The following is a 24,537-nucleotide window of genomic DNA, read 5'->3' on the forward strand; positions in this document are numbered from 1 at the left end:
GTTACGAACATTCATGATTTTTTTTTGGTTTTAAATTCTTAATCATAAATCCCAAATCCGAATACTCAATCTCAACACCATCTAGCTCGTATCTTGTAACTATTATCATCATTACCTAGCCTCAAAACCTTACATGTTAGTATTAAACTGCATCTGCCAAACTTTTGACCATTTCAAACCTTATTTAGATCGACTTGAAGTGACAGTGAGAATTTTTCTGTGTATTTATAGATGATTTTATATCATCTTGCAAATTTGCAAAATATTGCTTAATATTTGATATCTTTAATATATTAGGAAGATATTAAAGATATCAACACATACATTAAAACACAAAACCTATATAAATTGAACAAAGTTTAAATTTTAGAAAGACCTCAAGTAAATATGTGTTTGGAAACACGGGTGTTGATTTGTGGAACACATTACCAAGTACACACAGATATCACACTAACGTGATGCATCACATGAACAAATCCACAAGAGCCGTGACGAGGATTCGAACCTGCGTCCGGCCTATTATTCCGGAGAACGGCCTATTGACATAGCTTGAGTGCAGGGGGGAGTTGTGTAAAACCCTGGTTTGTGTCTCGGAGAGGCTACGGGATCCAGTAAGTTCAGTAGAACTTCGGTTTCAACTCTTTTTACCCTGTCGTAGTTCAGTCGATTAAGGCAGTGTCTGGGATGTTCCCGGACGCAGGTTCGAATCCTCGTCACGGCCCTTGTGGATTTGTTCATTACCAAGTAACACAATAGACGCGGACTTATTGAGTGTTTCAAGGGGATATTAAACACACATGAGCATGGGTGGAAATAAGTAGGAGCGGCATCCTTAATTATTTTCATTAAGCATTCTCTTGGTAAGCCTTCCTGCCTCTCAGAGTGTATATAGGTAATAAACTCACCTTAAAGTTGTGAGCGAGTTGCTTGATATAGAAGAGGTCGAGGTCCTGGAGGATCTCTATCTTGCCAGGAGGCGGGTCCCTGAGCGAGAGCCCGGCCAGGGTGGTGAGGAGGCTGGTCATGGTGGTGGTGGTGGTGGTGAGGGAAGGACCGTCAAGCAGTAGGTTCATCACTCTCCACCATACTTGGCATCATAACACTGATCTTACACTACACCACACACCGTCACATCTACACTCTCTCTTTTCAACTAGTTTCAAATGTCAGGGAATGTTTTTACGGTGATGAATTATGATGAGTTATTTCCTTTCCTGTAAGTCGGAGATGTTACCCATGTACACTATGTCACAATAACGTAATATCAGAGAATATCTTTAGGGCAGGACGGCGCGTGTGAGAGCAACCTGGACTCTTAAAACACACGTCGCTTTTGGCCATTTTTGCTCGTAAGACCAAAAGTGGACGTAATTTGAAAATGAAAATAAATTTGGGATTTTTTTTATCGACAACAGTAAGTTAAGGATCCTCGGGTAGGTTAGGTGGGCAGGAAATTCTCATAAAGTTTCAAATTTTTATGAAAAATGTTAATTGAAAGTTTCCTCTCCTAACCTTTCCGCGTAGGCCGGACGACTCAGGGACAATACGTCACTTTTGGGAGTCGATTTCATTTCAAATTACGTCCACTTTTGGCCATAGCGCGCATACCAGCCAAAAGTGACGTTATCTTTAAGAGGACGGGTTGTGTGAGGAGCCCGAGGACGCTGGTCCCATCCCACCGTCCTGCTTCCAAGATGCTCATAGATGGGTTTTATTAGTAATGTTGACGAACACGACACTGTCACACACAACACTACCACCATACACCAGGAGCATGGTAGCTACTGGTATATGCTCAGTTATACTCACACTTCACAATCACCCTCTGTAATACACTCACATTATACTGACAGTCACAATGATGTGATATATCAATAAGGAAATAGTTTGAGGCAACAAAGTGACTTGAACCAGCAATCTGGTGATTCCCAGATGCTCGCCTTAACCCACTCGGCTACGATACGACGAAAGTCAATAATCAAGAAACTCTACTGAATTCACCGAGGTCTGGAGCCACAACTGGTGCCACAACTGGTAGGGCTTTACGACTGGCCCGCCTACACTCTCACCTGTGGGTAATGGTGCTCACAACTTTACGCCCCTACACAAAACGCCAATGTGAGTTAAGGTACAATCATCCCCCTCCCCCACACACACACATACAGGGCCGGTTACTGAGCGGACAGCAAGCTAGCTATGTGTGTATGTGTAATTACCTAAGTAATTACCTAAGTGTAGTTACAGGATGAGAGCTACGCTCGTGGTGTCCCGTCTTCCCAGCACTGTGTGTGTGTGTGTGTGTGTGTGTGTGTGTGTGTGTGTGTGTGTGTGTGTGTGTGTGTGTGTGTGTGTGTGTGTGTGTGTGTGTGTGTGAAGAAAAAAAAAGTAGTTAGAAAACGGTTACTTGACAGTTGAGAGGCGGGCCGAAAGAGCAGAGCTCAACTCCCACAAGCACAACTAGGTGAATACAACTAGGAGAATACACAACCTGCCCTCAGCTGTGAATGATAAACACGCCAGCGCATGTTGCCAGCCACACTCTTCTCTATTTGTCACACCGTAAAAATATCCAACCTCCTGACCTACCCACAAACGTACGAGCCCAAGCAACCCCTCTAACCTATCCAGTCTGATGTATTCAAAACGTAGAGATTTGTGAGCTGTTACTTTTCGGAGTAGGTTGACTTTGTAACAGTGGTAACTATAACGGCGATACACGCGGCCTGTTAGCCCAGTGGATGTGTTGACCAGTAGCGAGGGCGGAGTGGGAGATCAAGGAAGGTGATGTATCACCAAGGAAGATACATGTGTCCCCTCACCCAGGGTGAGGAGTGGTGATCACTGCCTCACCTTCCACAGACACCCCCCCCCCAAGGTTCGTCCCCTCACACACACACACACACACACACACACACACACACACACACACACACACACACACACACACACACACACACACACACACACACACACATGCATGAAGAAAATCCACAGAGACATGTGAAAGGAAGATGAACGTTTCGGGTGATTAAAGCCGTTGTCAACACCAGACTTGTTGACTTCAGTCTGGTGTTGACAACGGCTTTAATTGGCCGAAACGTTCATCTTCCATTCTCATTTCTCTGTGGATTTCCCACATACAAATGATCAGTGTTTCTTGATCGTCAATTGCATATTTATATATATATATATATATATTATATATTTATATATACACATGCCAGTATAGATGCAGACAAAGAGCATGGGCTGGCACCCCCAGTCTTCTCGAATTATTAATTACAATGTAATTTTGACTTAAAAATCACCAGTCAAAATATGACGAACAGCGGTTCGCTCAACTGACCAGGTGTCCACCCCCCCCCCCCCCGCGGGTCCATCGGTTACATTAGATGTGGGTCCGTCAATTTAGTACATAGTTTGTGATGATGATGTGGCAACTGGAGAGGACGGTGTGGGGCACAAGACAGGAGTCATACAAGACACACCCACACACACACAGCAGCTGCCTCGTATAGGCCACTAAGCTTCCTGCGGTAGTTATACTCTGTATTACAGTGAGTCAGTCTAGGAGGAGAGAAATATTCACCGGGGACCACGTCCACAGTTTTGGGAAAACCATCAAGTGGAATTTCCCAAAGTGAGCCTCCAGGTCCACCTCCCCCACACACCTATCAACATCCCGCCACAACCGGATATATATATCACATCCTTCGTCAGGAATGACACTTGCAGCAGTTCTCTCGCAGGCACAGGCACGCCCACAAACACCCCCCCCCTCCTAAACCCACATATCTTCTCCACACTAACAGGTAGCCCCCATAACCACCCCAGGACACATCCTACCCTCCCCTACACACACCTTCCGCCTACACATCTTCCAGACACCCCCCCCCACACACACACACACATTCCCCCCTCCACATACACACTCACATCCCCAAACCCCCACCCCCCACCACACCTATTCAAAATACCAAGAAGAATGGATCAAAGTGAGTGGGATGGATCTAGTGGACATAATAGAGAGGGAGAGGGAATAGAGGATGAGATGGGAGGAGACAAGACCCAAGTTACACGGGCACAATGATGTACTCCTTCACCGTCAATAGTTACAACTGTTGAGGTGATAACGTTAAGGGTCCGCCGCTTCTCTCTCCACCAACACCAACTGTACACCCCCCCCCTCCCCCGGTGGGTATGGAGGCCTCATAACTGAAACATTTCAACTGACCAATCCATATCATGCCGCTAGCCTCATGGTGGCTGACACCCGTGGTGGCTGACACCCATGGTGGCTGACACCCATGGTTCTCACCATGACACACTCGTGTCTGGTTACCTGGTTGATACCTGGTTGATGGGGTTCTGGGAGTTCTTCTACTCCCCAAGCCCGGCCCGAGGCCAGGCTCGACTTGTGAGAGTTTGGTCCACCAGGCTGTTGCTTGGAGCGGCCCGCAGGGCCACGTACCCACCACAGCCCGGCTGATCCGGAACTTCTCTTAGAAAACCGTCCAGTGTCAATCCCTTCACGGACCCCACACAATTTACGTAATATTAAAATCATCATTGAAAGCAGGATTAAATTTAGCTTTCCGTCATGGGGGTGAAAGAGGAAGGTCTCCTAGTGATAACTTTCTCTATGATGACCTAAGAGGTCACACGTGTGGGGTCAAGACTACCAGTGGTGGTGGTGACAACCTGTCCTGCCACCGTCGTGACACGGCGGCCAGCAGTGTCTCCCCCTCACAGCCCACAGCTGCCACCGGTGACAACACAAGCCTCCTTGCACCTCGTTGACAATCCTAGGTTACACTCTACGGCTCCTTTAAAGGCAGATTCTTTGGCTAACTTATCAGCTCTATCATGCATTCGGAGGCCAACATGAGATGGAGACCACATGAAATGGACTCTGTTACCATCCTTAATAATTTTGTTGTATTTGTGTCTAGCTAAATGAATTGTGGGGTTCAGTCCCTGAGCCCATTATGTGCCTCTGTAACCCTTTCCACTACCGCCCACAAGATGGGTATGAGGTGCATAATAAATGAACTAACCTAACGTAACCTGCACCTCGGCACAACTGGGAGAAGGCCGCTCTTCCTCACCTGGATAACTTTATGGACAGGCTTAACGGAAAACTTGACAATATTTAAATTCCAACTGATGCGCTTGCCTGTGCTAGTCTTTAATGCAATTTGCATCAGAACAGTTTCAGTAACTGATATATTTGTCATGTCAGTGGTAGTTAGGGCGGGGGAAGTAGTGTCTCTACTACAACACACACATGAAGAGCCAGGCCTCGTTGGAATGATTACCTTAAGGACTACCACAATAGATCCATCTTTTGGCTGGCCTATGGAAAGGTCCTTTTTATTGGGGGGGGGGGAGGAAGGAGAGGCATAGGTGAAGAGAAGTATAGAAGTGGGAAATACAGTGAGAGGTATGAAAGGCTGTCCGCCTTGCTGACACGATGTGTGGGTGTTGGCAGCTAAGCTAAGCTGGCTCCCTCTTGTCAGGGAGCTGTGAGTGTGTGAGAGGTTCTTCACATGTGTTTCACCATATATGAAACACATGTTTCATGTGTTTCACACAGTATTCATGATGAATACTGTGTAGCATTCATATATACACACTCCCTGATGCTTCCACACATGTTGTTCTGTTTAAGGCTCTATTATTATTTATTGAGTTATTCATACATACACCTATACCTATATACCCGTATACATATGCACACACAACTATACACATACATACTCAATTTTCCCACTTATTGGGGGAAGGCTTTCTGGTCAGTATTTCCTATGGGAATTATGTACTGTGAGGCGGGGCACAATGATGGGTTTTCATCTAGTAAATCATCTCTTGGGCCACCAGCTGTGGGAGCGGGGCGTCTCATTTTGGAGCAATGTTTCTAACATTGGGTCCCCTAACATTTCGATGGTGTTTCACACCTTGATGGCTTGGTGCTGCAGTCTGATGTTTAGTGGCTGTGTGTCCAGGAGCTCCTGGATTGTCTGATCAGGAAAGGTCCCGAGGTCCTGGAGATGGCTGGCTAAACCCTACCCTTCCCCCCCCCCAGTTCCATATCAAGCCAAAAATTAAAGATAATATTGTGAAATCAAAGTCTGCTAAAAAACTTTCCTTAAAAGTTAAGTAATTTGAGGTGAATTTAGAAAAGTAAGAAGTTATTGTAAAAGGGAACGTGATGGGACGATTCCACTGGGACCGGTAATACATTACACACAAACCGTGTGTGTGATGCATCTACTGAACACATCCACAAGGCCGAAGAGGTAGAGGTTTCCACCTCCACGGTGGAGAGTATGGGAGAGTTGGGCTCACACGCCCCCGTGTCGTGCTCACACGCCCCCCGTGTCGTGCTCACACGCCCCCGTGTCGTGCTCACACGCCCCCCCCCCCCGTGTCGTGCTCACACGCCCACGTGTCGTGCTCACACGCCCACGTGTCGTGCTCACACGCCCACGTGTCGTGCTCACACGCCCACGTGTCGTGCTCACACACCCACGTGTCGTGCTCACACGCCCCCGTGTCGTGCTCACACACCCACGTGTAGTGGCGCCGGTTACAGCAGGGGGGGGGGGGCCTGGGTGATCACCTGCTGCTGTCTGCACCATCAACAACACAGCTCTTGGACCCGGCTCTTCTCCAACCCTCGCTTCTCTAGTGTACCGACCCCCCCCCCCACCCATATTCTCTATAAGAAGCATCTCACAATACCTATTTCCAACTAGGTGAACAGAGCCATCAGGTGGAGAGAGAGAGAGAGATGTAGCAAAAACAGTTATGTCTGAGCCAGGGGTGCGGGCGTGGGCGCGCGGTGGTGGAGGGGGCGAGTGCGGGTTGAGTACACGAGTACAGCCTCTGGGTGGGGGAGGGGGGCGTACAGCCCCTGGGAAGGGGGGGGGGCGACCCAACCCTCCATCCACCAGCCATAATCATGTTAGCAGACCATACACGTCCCTCGGGGGGGGGGGGGGGGGGGCGCACCAACACCTCACCGTAAGATCACAACCACCGCCAGGATTCACCAACCCCTTACGAAACCCCTACATCTTTCCTCAACCATGACTGCTTAGTCTCTCTCTCTCTCTCTCTCTCTAATATATATATATATATATATATATATATATATATATATATATATATATATATATATATATATATATATATATATATAGAGAAGAAGGGGGACCCATAGCCTCGGAGGAAACCACGCATAACGCATTAGAGGGAATATATATATATATATATATATATATATATATATATATATATATATATATATATATATATATATATATATTGTGACGATAATCTCTTTCAAGAGAGATTGAGCCTGCTCTTCCCTACAAAGTACGTCAATATACAAGATAATATAGAAGATACGTCCAGCAAGTATCGCCAAACGTTTTGCCCAGAGAGCAAAACGTATCCAGCACACAGTGACACCTGCTACCCACCACCGCCGTAACCAGCAAACTGCTTATCCTCTGCCTGCCTGTCGCTGATTGGCTGGTGACTCGTCGCCCCTGCCCTCCGCCTCCACCACAAGTCGACGTCTGGGCTGCAGTGCGGCAGTATCGTCATAATATCTCAGTGCTCCAAGCAGTTGACATCTCTCGCTGGTAGACTAATCCTTGGCTTTCGTGTACTAAGGGAGGTGGCAGCTCGAAGCCAATATTCCAGCATCACTAATATTTTATTTTGCCATCACTGTAACTTACTTGTCTTAACGTAACTTTTCATTTGCCAGTGATTATTCATATTATTTTGTTTGTTGCCTTATCTTGCATATTTTATGAGATTGCCTTTATTCATGTCTTGTTTTTCTAGAGTAATTAAAATTTCATTGTTTATATACTTGTGTTTTGTGTGTCTTCCCATTACCTTACCACAGACGACAGGACAAACTTTTCTCTTTTTTTCGATTATGTGACGAGGCCCTGCCCCTAGCTTTTGAAACAGCCGAACACCAACGCTTTACCGTCACAATATATATATATATATATATATATATATATATATATATATATATATATATATATATATATATATATATATTAGTGAACACTTTACAGGCTTGGGACTCAACAAGCCGAGGTTATCATTGTTATAAACAACCTCGTAGCGCTCCGCAGCTCGTAAACTGCTGGGGAAACGTAAATAACGGCACCATCAGTGAGAAAAGATGTACAGGTTACGTAAGGGAATACATAAATAGTTTTGTTAGGGGGACAGGAAGCCCATGTATTCACCTAGTTGTATTTGCGGGGGTTGAGCTTTGCTCTTTGGTCCCGCCTCTCACCTGTCAATCAACAGGTGTACAGATTCCTGAGCCTACTGGGCTCTATCATATCTACATTTGAAACTGTGTATGGAGTCAGCCTCCACCACATAACTGCCTAATGCATTCCATTTGTCAACCACTCTGACACTAAAAAAGTTCTTTCTAATATCTCTGTGGCTCATTTGGGCACTCAGTTTCCACCTGTGTCCCCTTGTGCGTGTTCCCCTTGTGTTAAATAGACTATCTTTATCTACCCTATCAATTCCTCTGAGAATCTTGTACGTGGTGATCATATCCCCCCTAACTCTTCTGTCTTCTAGCGACGTGAGGTTTAATTCCCGTAGTCTCTCCTCGTAGCTCATACCTCTCAGCTCGGGTACTAGTCTGGTGGCAAACTTTTGAACCTTTTCCAATTTGGTCTTATGCTTGACTAGATATGGTCAAGCATAAGACATCACAAGCATACGCAGCACAGCATACACAGCATAAGACAAGCATGTGTGTGTGTGTGTGTGTGTGTGTGTGTGTGTGTGTGTGTGTGTGTGTGTGTGTGTGTGTGTGTGTGTGTGTGTAGGCAGAAAAAAAGACAAATATATAGTGAAATATTTGTTAAGAGCTCTTTCGACCCCATCAGGCCTTTGACAAGTGATGATTGATGACGATTGAGCCACCCAAGAGATGGCACGGGCATGAATAGCCCGTACACACAGAAATCACAATAGCGTGATGCATCAAATGAACAAATCCTCGTCATGGCTCTTGTGAATTTGTTCAATAGCCCGTAATTGACAAGTGATAAATAATTACAAGTGATGAGTTATAAATGATAGTGTACATTATAAAGGATAAAAGCCCCTTCTGGAGTATACCTAGAGTGGTGGTGGTGGTTGTTTCAGATTTAGCTACTCAGAACGAAGTGTCCATGTAGCACGGGCTATGGTGAGCCCTGGAGTGGGCTGCCATACACCAAGAGTGACGTTATTTTTAAGAGGACGGGTTACTGTTGTAGCCATGTCCACCCCCCACCCCCCTCTCTTCTAGCCGTCTTCCATCTTACTGCTAGGCTCGAGTCCCCTCGGCCTCATACCAGCTAGGCTTATTCCCTCACTGCCTTTATTGAGTGGAGAGGGAGCCTCGTCTGCCTTAGGCCAACATTAACGTTTTTCTTTATAGAGGTGAGTGTTTGGCTGGTATTGGCATACTTAGAGCTCTGCCCGCCTACAGGTCCTCTAGAGCCTCCGGCCACTAGTGTTCCGTGACCAGTGTACAACACTCTACAACCAGGTACAGTGTTGTACAGGCTCAACAACACCCAAGAATCAGGCGGACGGGCGGCCAGTCCTGCCAGGCTGGGGGCCGGGCCTGGGGGGTCGATATCTCTCTGGGAGGCCTGTCACCCTCACGACCCAACACCACACCAAACCAATGTCATAATAACAAAGAGAGCTTCGACCTCACACACGTGGGGTCCAAGGTTCGAGTCCCCTAGAGCCCGGGTGAATGGAATAATAATGAAAAAAAAAAATACTATTCATTTTATTTTGGTTTGAGGGAGGTAATAAAGTGAATGTGAGATGGGGGTCAGGAAGCACCGAGTCCCGGGCCACTCTCCTTCATCATGGCGACTTGGTTTGTGTAAATGAATCACTGCTTCAGGGTCCATAACCCTACGAGGTTGGTTATAACAGTGACCTTCACTTGTCAAGTTTGTGAGCCAATAAACCCTTTAATAAATGTAAACAAAGCTGCCGTGATTGATAAAGATATAGAGGTTTCGTAAGTGGTTGCGTAAGTTCTTTCGTGAGCAGTGGCCGAGCTCAGGCGATGCTGGGAGTTGGTCAGGGGGGGGGGTGTTTACACTGGTGGTAGTCCTCATGTGTTTACACTAGTGGTAGTCCTCATGTGTTTACACTGGTGGTAGTCCTCATGTGTTTACACTAGTGGTAGTCCTGGTGTGTTTACACTAGTGGTAGTCCTGGTGTGTTTACACTAGTGGTAGTCCTGGTGTGTTTACACTAGTGGTAGTCCTGGTGTGTTTACACTAGTGGTAGTCCTCGTGTGTTTACACTAGTGGTAGTCCTCGTGTGTTTACACTAGTGGTAGTCCTCGTGTGTTTACACTAGTGGTAGTCCTCGTGTGTTTACACTAGTGGTAGTCCTCGTGTGTTTACACTAGTGGTCGTCCTGGTGTGTTTACACTAGTGGTAGTCCTGGTGTGTTTACACTAGTGGTAGTCCTCATGTGTTTACACTAGTGGTAGTCCTGGTGTGTTTACACTGGTGGTAGTCCTCATGTGTTTACACTGGTGGTAGTCCTCATGTGTTTACACTGGTGGTAGTCCTGGTGTGTTTACACTAGTGGTAGTCCTGGTGTGTTTACACTGGTGGTAGTCCTCATGTGTTTACACTGGTGGTAGTCCTGGTGTGTTTACACTAGTGGTAGTCCTGGTGTGTTTACACTAGTGGTAGTCCTGGTGTGTTTACACTAGTGGTAGTCCTCATGTGTTTACACTAGTGGTAGTCCTCATGTGTTTACACTGGTGGTAGTCCTGGTGTGTTTACACTAGTGGTAGTCCTGGTGTGTTTACACTGGTGGTAGTCCTCATGTGTTTACACTGGTGGTATTCCTGGTGTGTTTACACTAGTGGTAGTCCTGGTGTGTTTACACTAGTGGTAGTCCTCGTGTCTTTACACTAGTGGTAGTCCTCGTGTCTTTACACTAGTGGTAGTCCTCGTGTCTTTACACTAGTGGTAGTCCTCGTGTCTTTACACTAGTGGTAGTCCTCGTGTGTTTACACTAGTGGTAGTCCTCGTGTGTTTACACTAGTGGTAGTCCTGGTGTGTTACACTAGTGGTAGTCCTGGTGTGTTACACTAGTGGTAGTCCTCATGTGTTTACACTAGTGGTAGTCCTCATGTGTTTACACTAGTGGTAGTCCTCATGTGTTTACACTAGTGGTAGTCCTCATGTGTTTACACTAGTGGTAGTCCTGGTGTGTTTACACTAGTGGTAGTCCTCATGTGTTTACACTAGTGGTAGTCCTGGTGTGTTTACACTAGTGGTAGTCCTCGTGTGTTTACACTAGTGGTAGTCCTCGTGTGTTTACACTAGTGGTAGTCCTCATGTGTTTACACTAGTGGTAGTCCTCATGTGTTTACACTAGTGGTAGTCCTCGTGTGTTTACACTAGTGGTAGTCCTGGTGTGTTTACACTGGTGGTAGTCCTCATGTGTTTACACTGGTGGTATTCCTGGTGTGTTTACACTAGTGGTAGTCCTGGTGTGTTTACACTAGTGGTAGTCCTCGTGTCTTTACACTAGTGGTAGTCCTCGTGTCTTTACACTAGTGGTAGTCCTCGTGTGTTTACACTAGTGGTAGTCCTCGTGTGTTTACACTAGTGGTAGTCCTGGTGTGTTTACACTAGTGGTAGTCCTCGTGTGTTTACACTAGTGGTAGTCCTCATGTGTTTACACTAGTGGTAGTCCTCATGTGTTTACACTAGTGGTAGTCCTCATGTGTTTACACTAGTGGTAGTCCTCATGTGTTTACACTAGTGGTAGTCCTCATGTGTTTACACTAGTGGTAGTCCTCATGTGTTTACACTAGTGGTAGTCCTCATGTGTTTACACTAGTGGTAGTCCTCATGTGTTTACACTAGTGGTAGTCCTCATGTGTTTACACTAGTAGTAGTCCTCATGTGTTTACACTAGTGGTAGTCCTTGTGTGTTTACACTAGTGGTAGTCCTCATGTGTTTACACTAGTGGTAGTCCTCGTGTGTTTACACTAGTGGTAGTCCTCATGTGTTTACACTAGTGGTAGTCCTCGTGTGTTTACACTAGTGGTAGTCCTCGTGTGTTTACACTAGTGGTAGTCCTCGTGTGTTTACACTAGTGGTAGTCCTCATGTGTTTACACTAGTGGTAGTCCTCGTGTGTTTACACTAGTGGTAGTCCTCATGTGTTTACACTAGTGGTAGTCCTCATGTGTTTACACTAGTGGTAGTCCTCGTGTGTTTACACTAGTGGTAGTCCTGATGTGTTTACACTAGTGGTAGTCCTGATGTGTTTACACTAGTGGTAGTCCTCATGTGTTTACACTAGTGGTAGTCCTGATGTGTTTACACTAGTGGTAGTCCTCATGTGTTTACACTAGTGGTAGTCCTCGTGTGTTTACACTAGTGGTAGTCCTCGTGTGTTTACACTAGTGGTAGTCCTGATGTGTTTACACTAGTGGTAGTCCTGATGTGTTTACACTAGTGGTAGTCCTCATGTGTTTACACTAGTGGTAGTCCTGATGTGTTTACACTAGTGGTAGTCCTGATGTGTTTACACTAGTGGTAGTCCTCATGTGTTTACACTAGTGGTAGTCCTGATGTGTTTACACTAGTGGTAGTCCTCATGTGTTTACACTAGTGGTAGTCCTGATGTGTTTACACTAGTGGTAGTCCTCATGTGTTTACACTAGTGGTAGTCCTGATGTGTTTACACTAGTGGTAGTCCTCATGTGTTTACACTAGTGGTAGTCCTGATGTGTTTACACTAGTGGTAGTCCTGATGTGTTTACACTAGTGGTAGTCCTCATGTGTTTACACTAGTGGTAGTCCTGATGTGTTTACACTAGTGGTAGTCCTCATGTGTTTACACTAGTGGTAGTCCTCGTGTGTTTACACTAGTGGTAGTCCTCGTGTGTTTACACTAGTGGTAGTCCTGATGTGTTTACACTAGTGGTAGTCCTGATGTGTTTACACTAGTGGTAGTCCTCATGTGTTTACACTAGTGGTAGTCCTGATGTGTTTACACTAGTGGTAGTCCTGATGTGTTTACACTAGTGGTAGTCCTCATGTGTTTACACTAGTGGTAGTCCTGATGTGTTTACACTAGTGGTAGTCCTGATGTGTTTACACTAGTGGTAGTCCTCATGTGTTTACACTAGTGGTAGTCCTCATGTGTTTACACTAGTGGTAGTCCTCATGTGTTTACACTAGTGGTAGTCCTCATGTGTTTACACTAGTGGTAGTCCTCATGTGTTTACACTAGTGGTAGTCCTGATGAGAGTCTCTCTTGGTCACTACTCCTCCACGCTCCCTAAACAACAACAACAACAACAACAAAACTTTTCACTTAACCAGAAACGCATAAACCCAAACAACCCACCTAACCTATGAATATGAAGGCCGATGCCTAGAAAACGTCCGTATTACGGTGCTTCCATGTTTACTAATACGTGGTATTTTTAACGTATTGGTTAATTCCGTCAAGAAAGTTGGGCGGTATTAGGTGAGAGACCGGGCGGGATGCCGGAGTAGAACAGATGGGGGGAAGCAAGGCTCTTAACACACCCATTGATTGATTGATAAAGAATAAGCCACCCAAGAGGTGGCACGGGCATGAATAGCCCGCAAGTGGTGGCCCTTTTGAGCCATTACCAGTATCAAGAGCTGATACTGGAGATCTGTGGAGGTGCGACTGCACCCTGCGTGACGGGAGATGTCTCCCGGACCAAATGGAGCGCACACACCCAAGCACACATCCTTCCTTATACCCGTGCTAGCCTCCTATCCCCACCACACACACACACACACACACACCCACACACACACACACACACGCGCGCACACACACAAGACTATCCATAAGCTTGCGCCTTCAATAACTACCAAAAGGATAGTCATAAAGGTTAGGGATGAGAGCGAGTACCAATGAGCAACTGTTCATCTTTAACACGTTCCTGCAGCTAACGAACGACAAACATTATTATATAGGCAGATGTCAGAGCTCATTGTCAGGAGTCACAATACAAGCTGGGAGCTGCTGTGATGTGCTGGCAGGTGATTGGTGTGTTGGGAGGTGTTGGGAGGTGTTGGGACGTGCTGGGTGGTGTTGGGACGTGCTGGGTGGTGTTGGGACGTGCTGGGTGGTGTTGGGACGTGCTGGGTGGTGTTGGGACGTGCTGGGTGGTGTTGGGACGTGCTGGGTGGTGTTGGGACGTGCTGGGTGGTGTTGGGACGTGCTGGGTGGTGTTGGGACGTGCTGGGTGGTGTTGGGACGTGCTGGGTGGTGTTGGGAAATGCTGGGTGGTGTTGGGACGTGCTGGGTGGTGTTGGGACGTGCTGGGTGGTGTTGGGACGTGCTGGGTGGTGTTGGGAAATGCTGGGTGGTGTTAGGAAATGAAAACTTAAATCCAGGGATCCCATCACAATGGTTATACTATTCATATCAATTGTACTTTCCCGTCTTGAGTACTTCTCAGTACTCACTTTCCCCTTCAAGCAGGAGTGATGGCTGAAATAGAGGTAGTTCAGAGAACATATACGGCACGCATAGACGCGATAAAGCACCTAAATTATTGGGATCGTCTCAAAGCTCTCCAAATGTACTCTCTAGAAAGGAGACAAGAGAGATACCAAATAATATACACGTCGAAGATACTGGAGGGTCAAGTACCAAATCTACACAGTAAAATAACAACGTACTGGAGTGAACGATATGGAAGAAAATGCAGAATAGAACCAGTGAAGAGCAGAGGTGCCATAGGCACAATCAGAGAACACTGTATAAACATCAGATGTCCGCGGCTGTTCAACGTCCTCCCAGCAAGCATAAAAAATATTGGCGGAACAACCGTGGACATCTTAAAGAGGAAACTAGATAGTTTCCTCCAAGGAGTGCCGGACCAACCGGGCTATGGTGGGTATGTGGGCCTGCGGGCCGCTCCAAGCAACAGCCTGGTGGACCAAACTCTCACAAGTCAGGCCGGGCTTGGGGAGTAGAACAACTCCCAGAACCCCATCAAGCAGGAGCTACTGAGGGGTGCTGGGAGATGTTGACTTTATACGCTGAGTAATCCAGAGGATCACTGTTCCCGCGACCAGGTCTCTGACTAGGCCTCCTGGTTGGCGATCTGGTCAACTTGGAAGTTAGGACGCCTTCTACTCACAGCTACATCGACCCTAAACTTCGTAAAAAGTGCGTCCTATTCTCAGACGGTGGACCTGGATGGGGTTCTGGGAGTTCTTCTACTTTGGTCCACCAGGCTGTTGCTTGGAGCAGTCCGCAGGCCCACATACCCGCCACAGCCCGGTTGGTCCAGCACTCCTTGGAGGAAACTATCTAGTTTCCTCTTTAAGATGTCCACGGTTGTTCCGGCAATATTTCTTATAGTCGTTGGGAGGGTGTTGAACAACCGCGGACCTCTGATGTTTATACAGTGTTCTCTGATTGTACCTATGGCACCTCTGCTCTTCATTGGTTCTAGTCTGCATTTTCTTCCGAACTGTTCACTTCAGTGTGTTATTTTACTGTAAATTTTGGACCTGGCCCTCCAGTATTTTCCATGTATATATTATTTGATGTATGGGTGTATGGGTGTATGGGTGTGTGTGTGTGTGTGTGTGTGTGTGTGTGTTAGGGGAGGCTCCGTTACCAGCACAACGCTGAGACAACGACCACAAACACACTCATACGGACCAAAAACAGTAATAATGAGTAGCACAAACAGTATAGACTGAGAAAAAAACTTTACACGAGTTAAGCTGGCAGTGTTTGGACACCCTTGCACACCCACATATACACTTGCAGTATACCCGGATTGAGTTTGCATAGTTCTTCTCCAACTACTAGTGTTTCACATGAGACCTGGAGGCGTGGCAGGATGTGCAGAATATCCCACTTGAAAAGCAGAGGTGCAACAGGTACTCTGAGAGAGAACTCTATCAACATCAGAGGCCCGAGACTGTTCAACACGCTTCCACTACACATAAGGGGCATAACTGGCCGATCCCTCGCAGTGTTCAAGAGAGAACACCTCCAGAGGATACGTGATCAACCAGGCTGTATAATTGTAATTACGAAGCAATAAGATGCTTATCTTAACATACTAAGTAGGTTAGGTAAGGTCGGTGTTTTCTATGAAGCTTTTCAAGGGAAACTATTATGTTAAGTATGTCACCTATGCACATATTTAATAAGTCAATATTGACTTATTAAATTTGCGAGAACGGGTTGGTGATTCTTATGTCAGGCTGCGAGCAGCCGCGTCCAACAGCCTGGTTGACTAGACCACCAACCGGGAGACCTGGTCGGAGACCGGGCCGCGGGGCCATTGATCCCCTGAAGCTACACAAGGTAGACACATGGTAAGACTGTCAATTTATTAAATTTAGTAGACTATAATATGGTCATTCCCAAATTTGTTCATAGTTCTAGTACTTACGAATTGGAATTGAAAGCCAAACAGCGGGTTTGGCGGCTGTATGGAATGGACTTTGTTTATGAGGACGGGATACCAGGAACATACGAACCCACGCAACCCACCTAACCTACAGAAGCCAATAGTTAGAAAACGTTAACATTACGGTGATTGAATTTTTACTAATACGTCGCATTTTTAACGGATTAGTCGCTCCCATAACAAATGCGACGTATTGGTTGAGAGGAGGAGTTGGACTTCACCTTCAAGACCTCTCACTAAAGGTTACATGCACACCTCCACAACCTAGAGGTCTGCTATACAAAAAAAAACTCGACAATTAGTTTAACATGCGAGGTTTTGGTAGCGCGTTCGTCATAAAGAAGTTAAAGGGTGCGAGAGAGTTGTCACTACCAGGAAGAGAGTACATTCACCTGAGTACTTCTGGAAGGTACCAAACTCAGGTACGACGACCGGGAAGCCTCGCCAAACATCACCGTACAGTGACTTCAAAACAGGTTATGTCAAATGGTCCACGGGACTGTTCGACACGGTTCTTTATCAGTGTCAGCACTGTGTATGGCGTCAGGCTACGGTGCGGCGGGAGAAGGTAAGGCTTGGGTAGTGTTGCACAGGGAAAGCATTGGTTGAGTTATGTAAGAATGGGCAGGGAAAGGATGGGTAAGCTTGGGCACGGTAAGGCTGGATAGGGTTTGGTAAGGTTGTGTAAGGTCGGGTAGGAATAGGTAGTGTTGTGAAAGGATGAAACAAAGTTGGGAAAAAGTAGGTTTTTAAAAGTCATTGGCAAACCGTCTAGTGTTCGATTCCACGCATGCCGGCCGCAGGAAGCTGGTGCCGGCGGCAGTTGCACCCAACACATCTGAATACGGCGAGCAGCAGCAGCAGCAGCCCGCGGACCGCTGGGGCTGTGTTCTTTGACCACAAGCAACAAATTTACTCTTCAAGACGCCGCCAACCTATCCTTAGAGACGCTTTTCTCTTTTAATTGAATCGACCAAACCGTTAAAAGACACCCTGGCTTGTCTTTCTTAAGAGGCTCAAGCCTGGATACACGGCACCTTCCTCCACGTCTGATAAGAACCTTTTGGGCTCTCTCTCATCCTTTTTGCGCTACCGCTCACAGGATGAGTATGGGGTGCACAATAAACTACCGCTCACAGGATGAGTATGGGGTGCACAATAAACTACCGCTCACAGGATGAGTATGGGGTGCACAATAAACTACCGCTCACAGGATGAGTATGGGGTGCACAATAAACTACCGCTCACAGGATGAGTATGGGGTGCACAATAAACTACCGCTCACAGGATGAGTATGGGGTGCACAATAACCTGGTCGTCTTCGTCGGTAAAAATTAACAATGCTATCTGAATTGAATTGAACTATCAGGGGGAAGCAGCAAGGCATTACGACTATAGCACTTGGAAGGGATCAAGATAAGGATTCGGGATGGGACGGGAGGGACAAATGTTGTTGTTGTTGTTTAAGATTGGCTACCTGGAACAAAAAGTTCCAAGCAGCACGGGCTATGGTGAGCCCGTAGTGGACTTGTGTAATTAGGGTTGAGTCTGGCGCCACAATACAAGTCACACACACAATAATTGCTCTTACCCATTCGGCTATATACAATAACACATCTACAAGAACAAAATGTACTGATACATATTTGATATATACATTGTATACACACTCACATTATATGTCTACACATTATGTGAATACAGATAATGCAAGCTATGTGTGTATACACACACACGCTATGTTAACACAGACACAAGCTGGCTATCTTGTGAGTAGAAGAGGTTTACACAAGTCTCTCACAACCAGGGGTGGGGTGGGTGGGTGTGTGTGTGTGTGTGTGTGTGTGTGTGTGTGTGTGTGTGTGTGTGTGTGTGTGTGTGTGTGTGTGTGGGGGGGGGGGGGGGACAACCCCGTGTTGTTCAGCATTGTAATCCCACAATATGTTGTTCAAAACAAAAATAAAACAAAAAACTGTCGTCGGTGAACTGACACGGACACCAGTGAACACCACCCCAGACACGGACACCAGTGAACACGACCCCAGACGGTGACACGGACACCAGTGAACACCACCCCAGACACGGACACCAGTGAACACCACCCCAGACACGGACACCAGTGAACACCACCCCAGACACGGACACCAGTGAACACCACCCCAGACACGGACACCAGTGAACACCACCCCAGACACGGACACCAGTGAACACCACCCCAGACACGGACACCAGTGAACACCACCCCAGACACGGACACCAGTGAACACCACCCCAGACACGGACACCAGTGAACACCACCCCAGACACGGACACCAGTGAACACGACCCCAGACGGTGACACGGACACCAGTGAACACCACCCCAGACACGGACACCAGTGAACACCACCCCAGACACGGACACCAGTGAACACCACCCCAGACACGGACACCAGTGAACACGACCCCAGACGGTGACACGGACACCAGTGAACACGACCCCAGACGGTGACACGGACACCAGTGAACACAACCCCAGACGGTGACACGGACAGCACAGGGATGCAGATAGCGACACGGACAGCACAGGGATGCAGATAGCGACACGGACAGCACAGGGATGCAGATAGCGACACGGACAGCACAGGGATGCAGATAGCGACACGGACAGCACAGGGATGCAGATAGCGGCACGGACATCAACCAGAGGCTCCACAAGGCCTTGTGCTGACACACACTTCAATGTTCACCACTGTGACCGGCTTGGAATAAGAACAAATATGACTGTAATTGTACTTGGTGCATGTGATGATATCGTGCATTGTTAAAGGTATCAAAGGCTAAAAATAGCGTAGTGAAGATGGCAGTGAGGGAGGAATATCGGTGTATACCTCAAAGATAGTGTACGGTACACTCCCTAACACTGGTTTACTCTACACTCATAAACCTTTCTATTGAAATAGTAAAGGCTGCTTGCCTCTACACTGATGCATAGTATTTGGCTACGCTAATTTCATATCCTAATTTTATTTATATAATTTTCAATTTGACACAAGTCCCTTCCGGGACTTGTGTCAAGTTCCGGGTGTACAAACTTGGCACACACACGCGTCTCTGGTTCACTGCCAAGTGTGTACAAGACATTCAACATCAGTTTCTACATTAAAACAGCCTTCGACCCCCAAGTAACACTGGTTCACAACACTGGCAACGATGGGGTAAAGCTTCGTGGCTACTATTGTGCTCAAGTATTTTCCTCACCCGCAGTTACGAGTCACTCGACACTGTAGAGTATATCCAGACGAGAACAAGGGTGTGTGTACACCCAGTGTAGAGCGAGGAGCGCACCTTCTCCCCTCCACATCCAAACAACTACTGAATGAACACATGTGCCAGTTTTACCCAAGACCTCTCCCCCCACTCCACAGTTGCCGCGCCATATTTACCTCTCAATAAACACCGTCCTCGCTCTCACACTGCTGTGTATCTTTCCCGCCAGAGCAGCATGCTGGGCCCGTGGTCACATCCCACCACTCGCGTCAATACCATCACACTGGAGCAAACTAAGAGTCAGCAAGATGTGTGGAGGTGGCAACTAGCCTCGCCATGCTGTGTGAGGCGCGCCAAGGAATACGGGAAAGGGAGGGAGAAGGGGGGAGGCGTGATCAGCAGTTCCGCTTGTGAGAAATATATTTTGGTTCCAGGAGTTTTCCAGATATAACCCGAGGAGACGGCACCTTCTGCGTTATCTGTGTGACGGGGGCCGCTGCCAGCCGCTGTGTGTGTGTGTGTGTGTGTGTGTACAAGCCGAGGGAGGGTGACGGGAGGGCAGCGAGGCATAAAGGGATACCCCACGTCCGGAAAAACTGTCACCCTAGCCCCCGTCACCAGCGGCTGCCGTCTGTACCCTCACTACACCCTAGCGTACACTCGCTCCTACACCCACACACCACCACCACACACACGTACCGTGTCTGAACAGGAAAACTAGAGTTACTCTGGTAGACAAAAACTTTGAGAAAGGGGTAGTAGCAAGGTGTGGAGGGGGGGAGGGGGAGGGCTGGGGAGAGGTGCAGAGGGGGGAGGGGGGAGGCTGGGAACAGCTGTGAACCCCCCCCCCCACCCCTCCGGGTCTCCGTGGTGGGGAAGCCGCACTCCATATTTACTGATCAGTGCCACCTGTCCTCCGCCGTCAGCACCAGCCTACACCACCACCACCACCACTGTGGTGAACCTCACGCCGCCATGGCCGCCACCCCTCCTCCTCACACCAACACCAGGCTCTTCACACCCCATACACAGGTCACACCAGGGCCACACTTGGCCCCCACAGCAACAGACCAGGGGGGGCCACACTTGGCCCTCACAGCAACAGACCAGGGGGGGCCACACTTGGCCCTCACAGCAACAGACCAGGGGGGCCACACTTGGCCCCCACAGCAACAGACCAGGGCCACACTTGGCCCCCACAGCAACAGACCAGGGGGGGCCACACTTGGCCCCCACAGCAACAGACCAGGGCCACACCTGGCCCCCACAGCAACAGACCAGGGCCACACCTGGCCCCCACAGCAACAGACCAGGGGGGGCCACACTTGGTCCCCACAGCAACAGACCAGGGCCACACCTGGCCCCCACAGCAACAGACCAGGGGGGGCCACACCTGGCCCCTACAGCAACAGACCAGGGCCACACTTGGTCCCCACAGCAACAGACCAGGGCCACACCTGGCCCCCACAGCAACAGACCAGGGGGGGGCCACACCTGGCCCCCACAGCAACAGACCAGGGGGAGCCACACCTGGCCCCCACAGCAACAGACCAGGGGGGCCACACCTGGCCCCCACAGCAACAGACCAGGGGGGGCCACACCTGGCCCCCACAGCAACAGACCAGGGGGGGGGCCACACCTGGCCCCCACAGCAACAGACCAGGGGGGGGGGCCACACTTGGTCCCCACAGCAACAGACCAGGGCCACACCTGGCCCCCACAGCAACAGACCAGGGCCACACCTGGCCCCCACAGCAACAGACCAGGGGGGGCCACACCTGGCCCCCACAGCAACAGACCAGGGCCACACTTGGTCCCCACAGCAACAGACCAGGGCCACACCTGGCCCCCACAGCAACAGACCAGGGGGGGCCACACCTGGCCCCCACAGCAACAGACCAGGGGGGGCCACACCTGGCCCCCACAGCAACAGACCAGGGGGGGCCACACCTGGCCCCCACAGCAACAGACCAGGGCCACACTTGGTCCCCACAGCAACAGACCAGGGCCACACCTGGCCCCCACAGCAACAGACCAGGGCCACACCTGGCCCCCACAGCAACAGACCAGGGCCACACTTGGTCCCCACAGCAACAGACCAGGGCCACACCTGGCCCCCACAGCAACAGACCAGGGCCACACTTGGCCCCCACAGCAACAGACCAGGGCCACACTTGGTCCCCACAGCAACAGACCAGGGGGGGCCACACTTGGTCCCCACAGCAACAGACCAGGGGGGGCCACACCTGGCCCCCACAGCAACAGACCAGGGGGGGGGCCACACCTGGCCCCCACAGCAACAGACCAGGGGGGGCCACACCTGCCCCCCACAGCAACAGACCAGGGGGGCCACACCTGGCCCCCACAGCAACAGACCAGGGGGGCCACACCTGGCCCCCACAGCAACAGACCAGGGGGGGCCACACTTGGCCCCCACAGCAACAGACCAGGGAGGGGGCCACACCTGCCCCCCACAGCAACAGACCAGGGGGGGCCACACCTGCCCCCCACAGCAACAGACCAGGGGGGCCACACCTGGCCCCCACAGCAACAAACCAGGAGGGCCACACCTGCCCCCCCACAGCAACAGACCAGGGGGGGGGGCCACACCTGCCCCCCACAGCAACAGACCAGGGGGCCACACCTGCCCCCCAGCAACAGACCAGGGCCACACCTGCCCCCACAGCAACAGACCAGGGGGGCCACACCTGCCCCCACAGCAACAGACCAGGGGGGTCACACCTGCCCCCACAGCAACACACCAGGGGGTTCACACCTGCCCCCACAGCAACAGACCAGGGGGGCCACACCTGCCCCCACAGCAACAGACCAGAGGGGCCACACCTGCCCCCACAGCAACAGACCAGAGGGGCCACACCTGCCCCCACAGCAACAGACCAGGGGGGCCACACCTGCCCCCACAGCAACAGACCAGAGGGGCCACACCTGCCCCCACAGCAACAGACCAGAGGAGCCACACCTGCCCCCACAGCAACAGACCAGGGGGGCCACACCTGCCCCCAAAGCAACAGACCAGGGCCACACCTCCCCCCCACCACAGCAACAGACCAGAGGGGCCACACCTCCCCCCCCACAGCAACAGACCAGGGCCACACCTCCCCCCCCAGCACCAGACCAGGACCACACCTCCCCCCCCCCCAGCAGCAGAGGAGGGCCACACCTGCCCCCACAGCAACAACCAGGGGGGCCACACCTGCCCCCACAGCAACAGACCAGGGGGGTCACAACTGCCCCCACAGCAACAGACCAGGGGGTTCACACCTGCCCCCACAGCAACAGACCAGGGGGGCCACACCTGCCCCCACAGCAACAGACCAGGGGGGTCACAACTGCCCCCACAGCAACAGACCAGGGGGTTCACACCTGCCCCCACAGCAACAGACCAGGGGGGTCACAACTGCCCCCACAGCAACAGACCAGGGGGTTCACACCTGCCCCCACAGCAACAGACCAGGGGGGCCACACCTGCCCCCACAGCAACAGACCAGGGGGGTCACAACTGCCCCCACAGCAACAGACCAGGGGGTTCACACCTGCCCCCACAGCAACAGACCAGGGGGTTCACACCTGCCCCCACAGCAACAGACCAGGGGGGCCACACCTGCCCCCCAGCAACAGACCAGGGCCACCCCCCCCCCCAGCACCAGAGCAGGGCCACACGTGCACCAGAGCCAGTAGTGGTGGCCCCAGGAAGGGTCCCCCAGCAGGTCGGGGCAGCACCTGTGGCCAGCGGAAGTATAAGTCATCAAGACGGGTGCGGGAGCGTCTCTCAGGCCCAGCCACACTCTAGGGGCAACTTTCACTCTCACTCGCCTCACTACCGCGCTCCACCACCCTCACCCTCCTCCCCACTCACTATCAAATGGAAGCCGCAGAGCGGACAGCACGCTGGACTTGTGATACTGTGGTCCTGGGTTCGACCCCGGGCGCCGGAGCGGGCCTGCGGGCCGCTCCAAGCAACTGACTTTTACATTAAGTTATCAAAAGACATGCCTGGCTCCTCCTGGCCGGGCTTGCTTCTTCTTCACGTTATCTTGAGGTGATCTCGAGATGATTTCGGGGCTTAGCGTACCCGCGGCCCGGTCCCCGACCAGGCCTGCTTTTTGTTACACATCCTCAGGAAGCAAACTCCCAGATACCTATTTACTGCTAGGTGAACAGGGCCATCGTGGTGAAAGAAACTCTGCCCGTTTGTATCCGCCTCCACCGCGGGTAGAACCCGGAACCAGGCACAAGGATACAGTTGACATTATTGAAAATTTATATTATATTGATTCGATATATTTTCAAAGATTTCTAGAGCCGCTTGTGGGACCACCGGTGAGATGGTAGCAGTTGCCAGAGCCTTTGTGTGGTGGTGTATGAGGAGCTGCCTCTTACTGTCACCACTCTCACCCTCTACCGTCCCCAGGGGAGCACCCCTGCCTCCCAGTGGGAGCTGGTGGTACCTCCCGCTGTAAACACCCTTTTTTTTTGTAGTAAAGAGGAAGGAGAGGCATGGGTGAAGGGAAGTATAGAAGTGGGAAATACAGTGAGAGGTATGAAAGCAGGCGGGCTGTCCGCCTTGCTGACACGATGTGTGGGTGTTGGCGGGTAAGGTGGCAGGTGTAAACACCTCTTGCCTGCACCTACACCTGCCTGGCCACACACACCAGCACCCACCAGTAAGGTGGTAAGGTGCTCCAGTGGATAAGGGAGTACCTAAGCAATAGGAAGCAGAGTTACGGT

General features: G+C 50.0%; 1 protein-coding gene across 3 annotated transcripts in view; it reads right to left on the reverse strand.

Moving 5' to 3' along the window:
- LOC123755914 (rhotekin) overlaps positions 1-24,537 on the reverse strand; it is a 226,998-nt gene that overhangs the window by 28,627 nt on the left and 173,834 nt on the right. Inside the window, exons 1-2 of one of the 3 annotated variants that reach the window (XM_069300184.1) lie at positions 19,780-19,895; positions 906-1,214 (exon numbers count right to left, since the gene is read on the reverse strand). The exons of the other annotated variants lie outside the window; for them this stretch is intronic. Coding sequence (XP_069156285.1) covers positions 906-1,073 — 168 coding nt within the window. The 5' untranslated portion in view covers positions 1,074-1,214; positions 19,780-19,895. Of the gene's footprint in view, positions 1-905; positions 1,215-19,779; positions 19,896-24,537 lie in introns of those variants that run through there. 3 annotated transcript variants of the gene reach the window in all.

Source organism: Procambarus clarkii, chromosome 43 (assembly GCF_040958095.1).
Source record: "Procambarus clarkii isolate CNS0578487 chromosome 43, FALCON_Pclarkii_2.0, whole genome shotgun sequence".
In the NCBI taxonomy this organism is placed as follows: domain Eukaryota; kingdom Metazoa; phylum Arthropoda; class Malacostraca; order Decapoda; family Cambaridae; genus Procambarus; species Procambarus clarkii.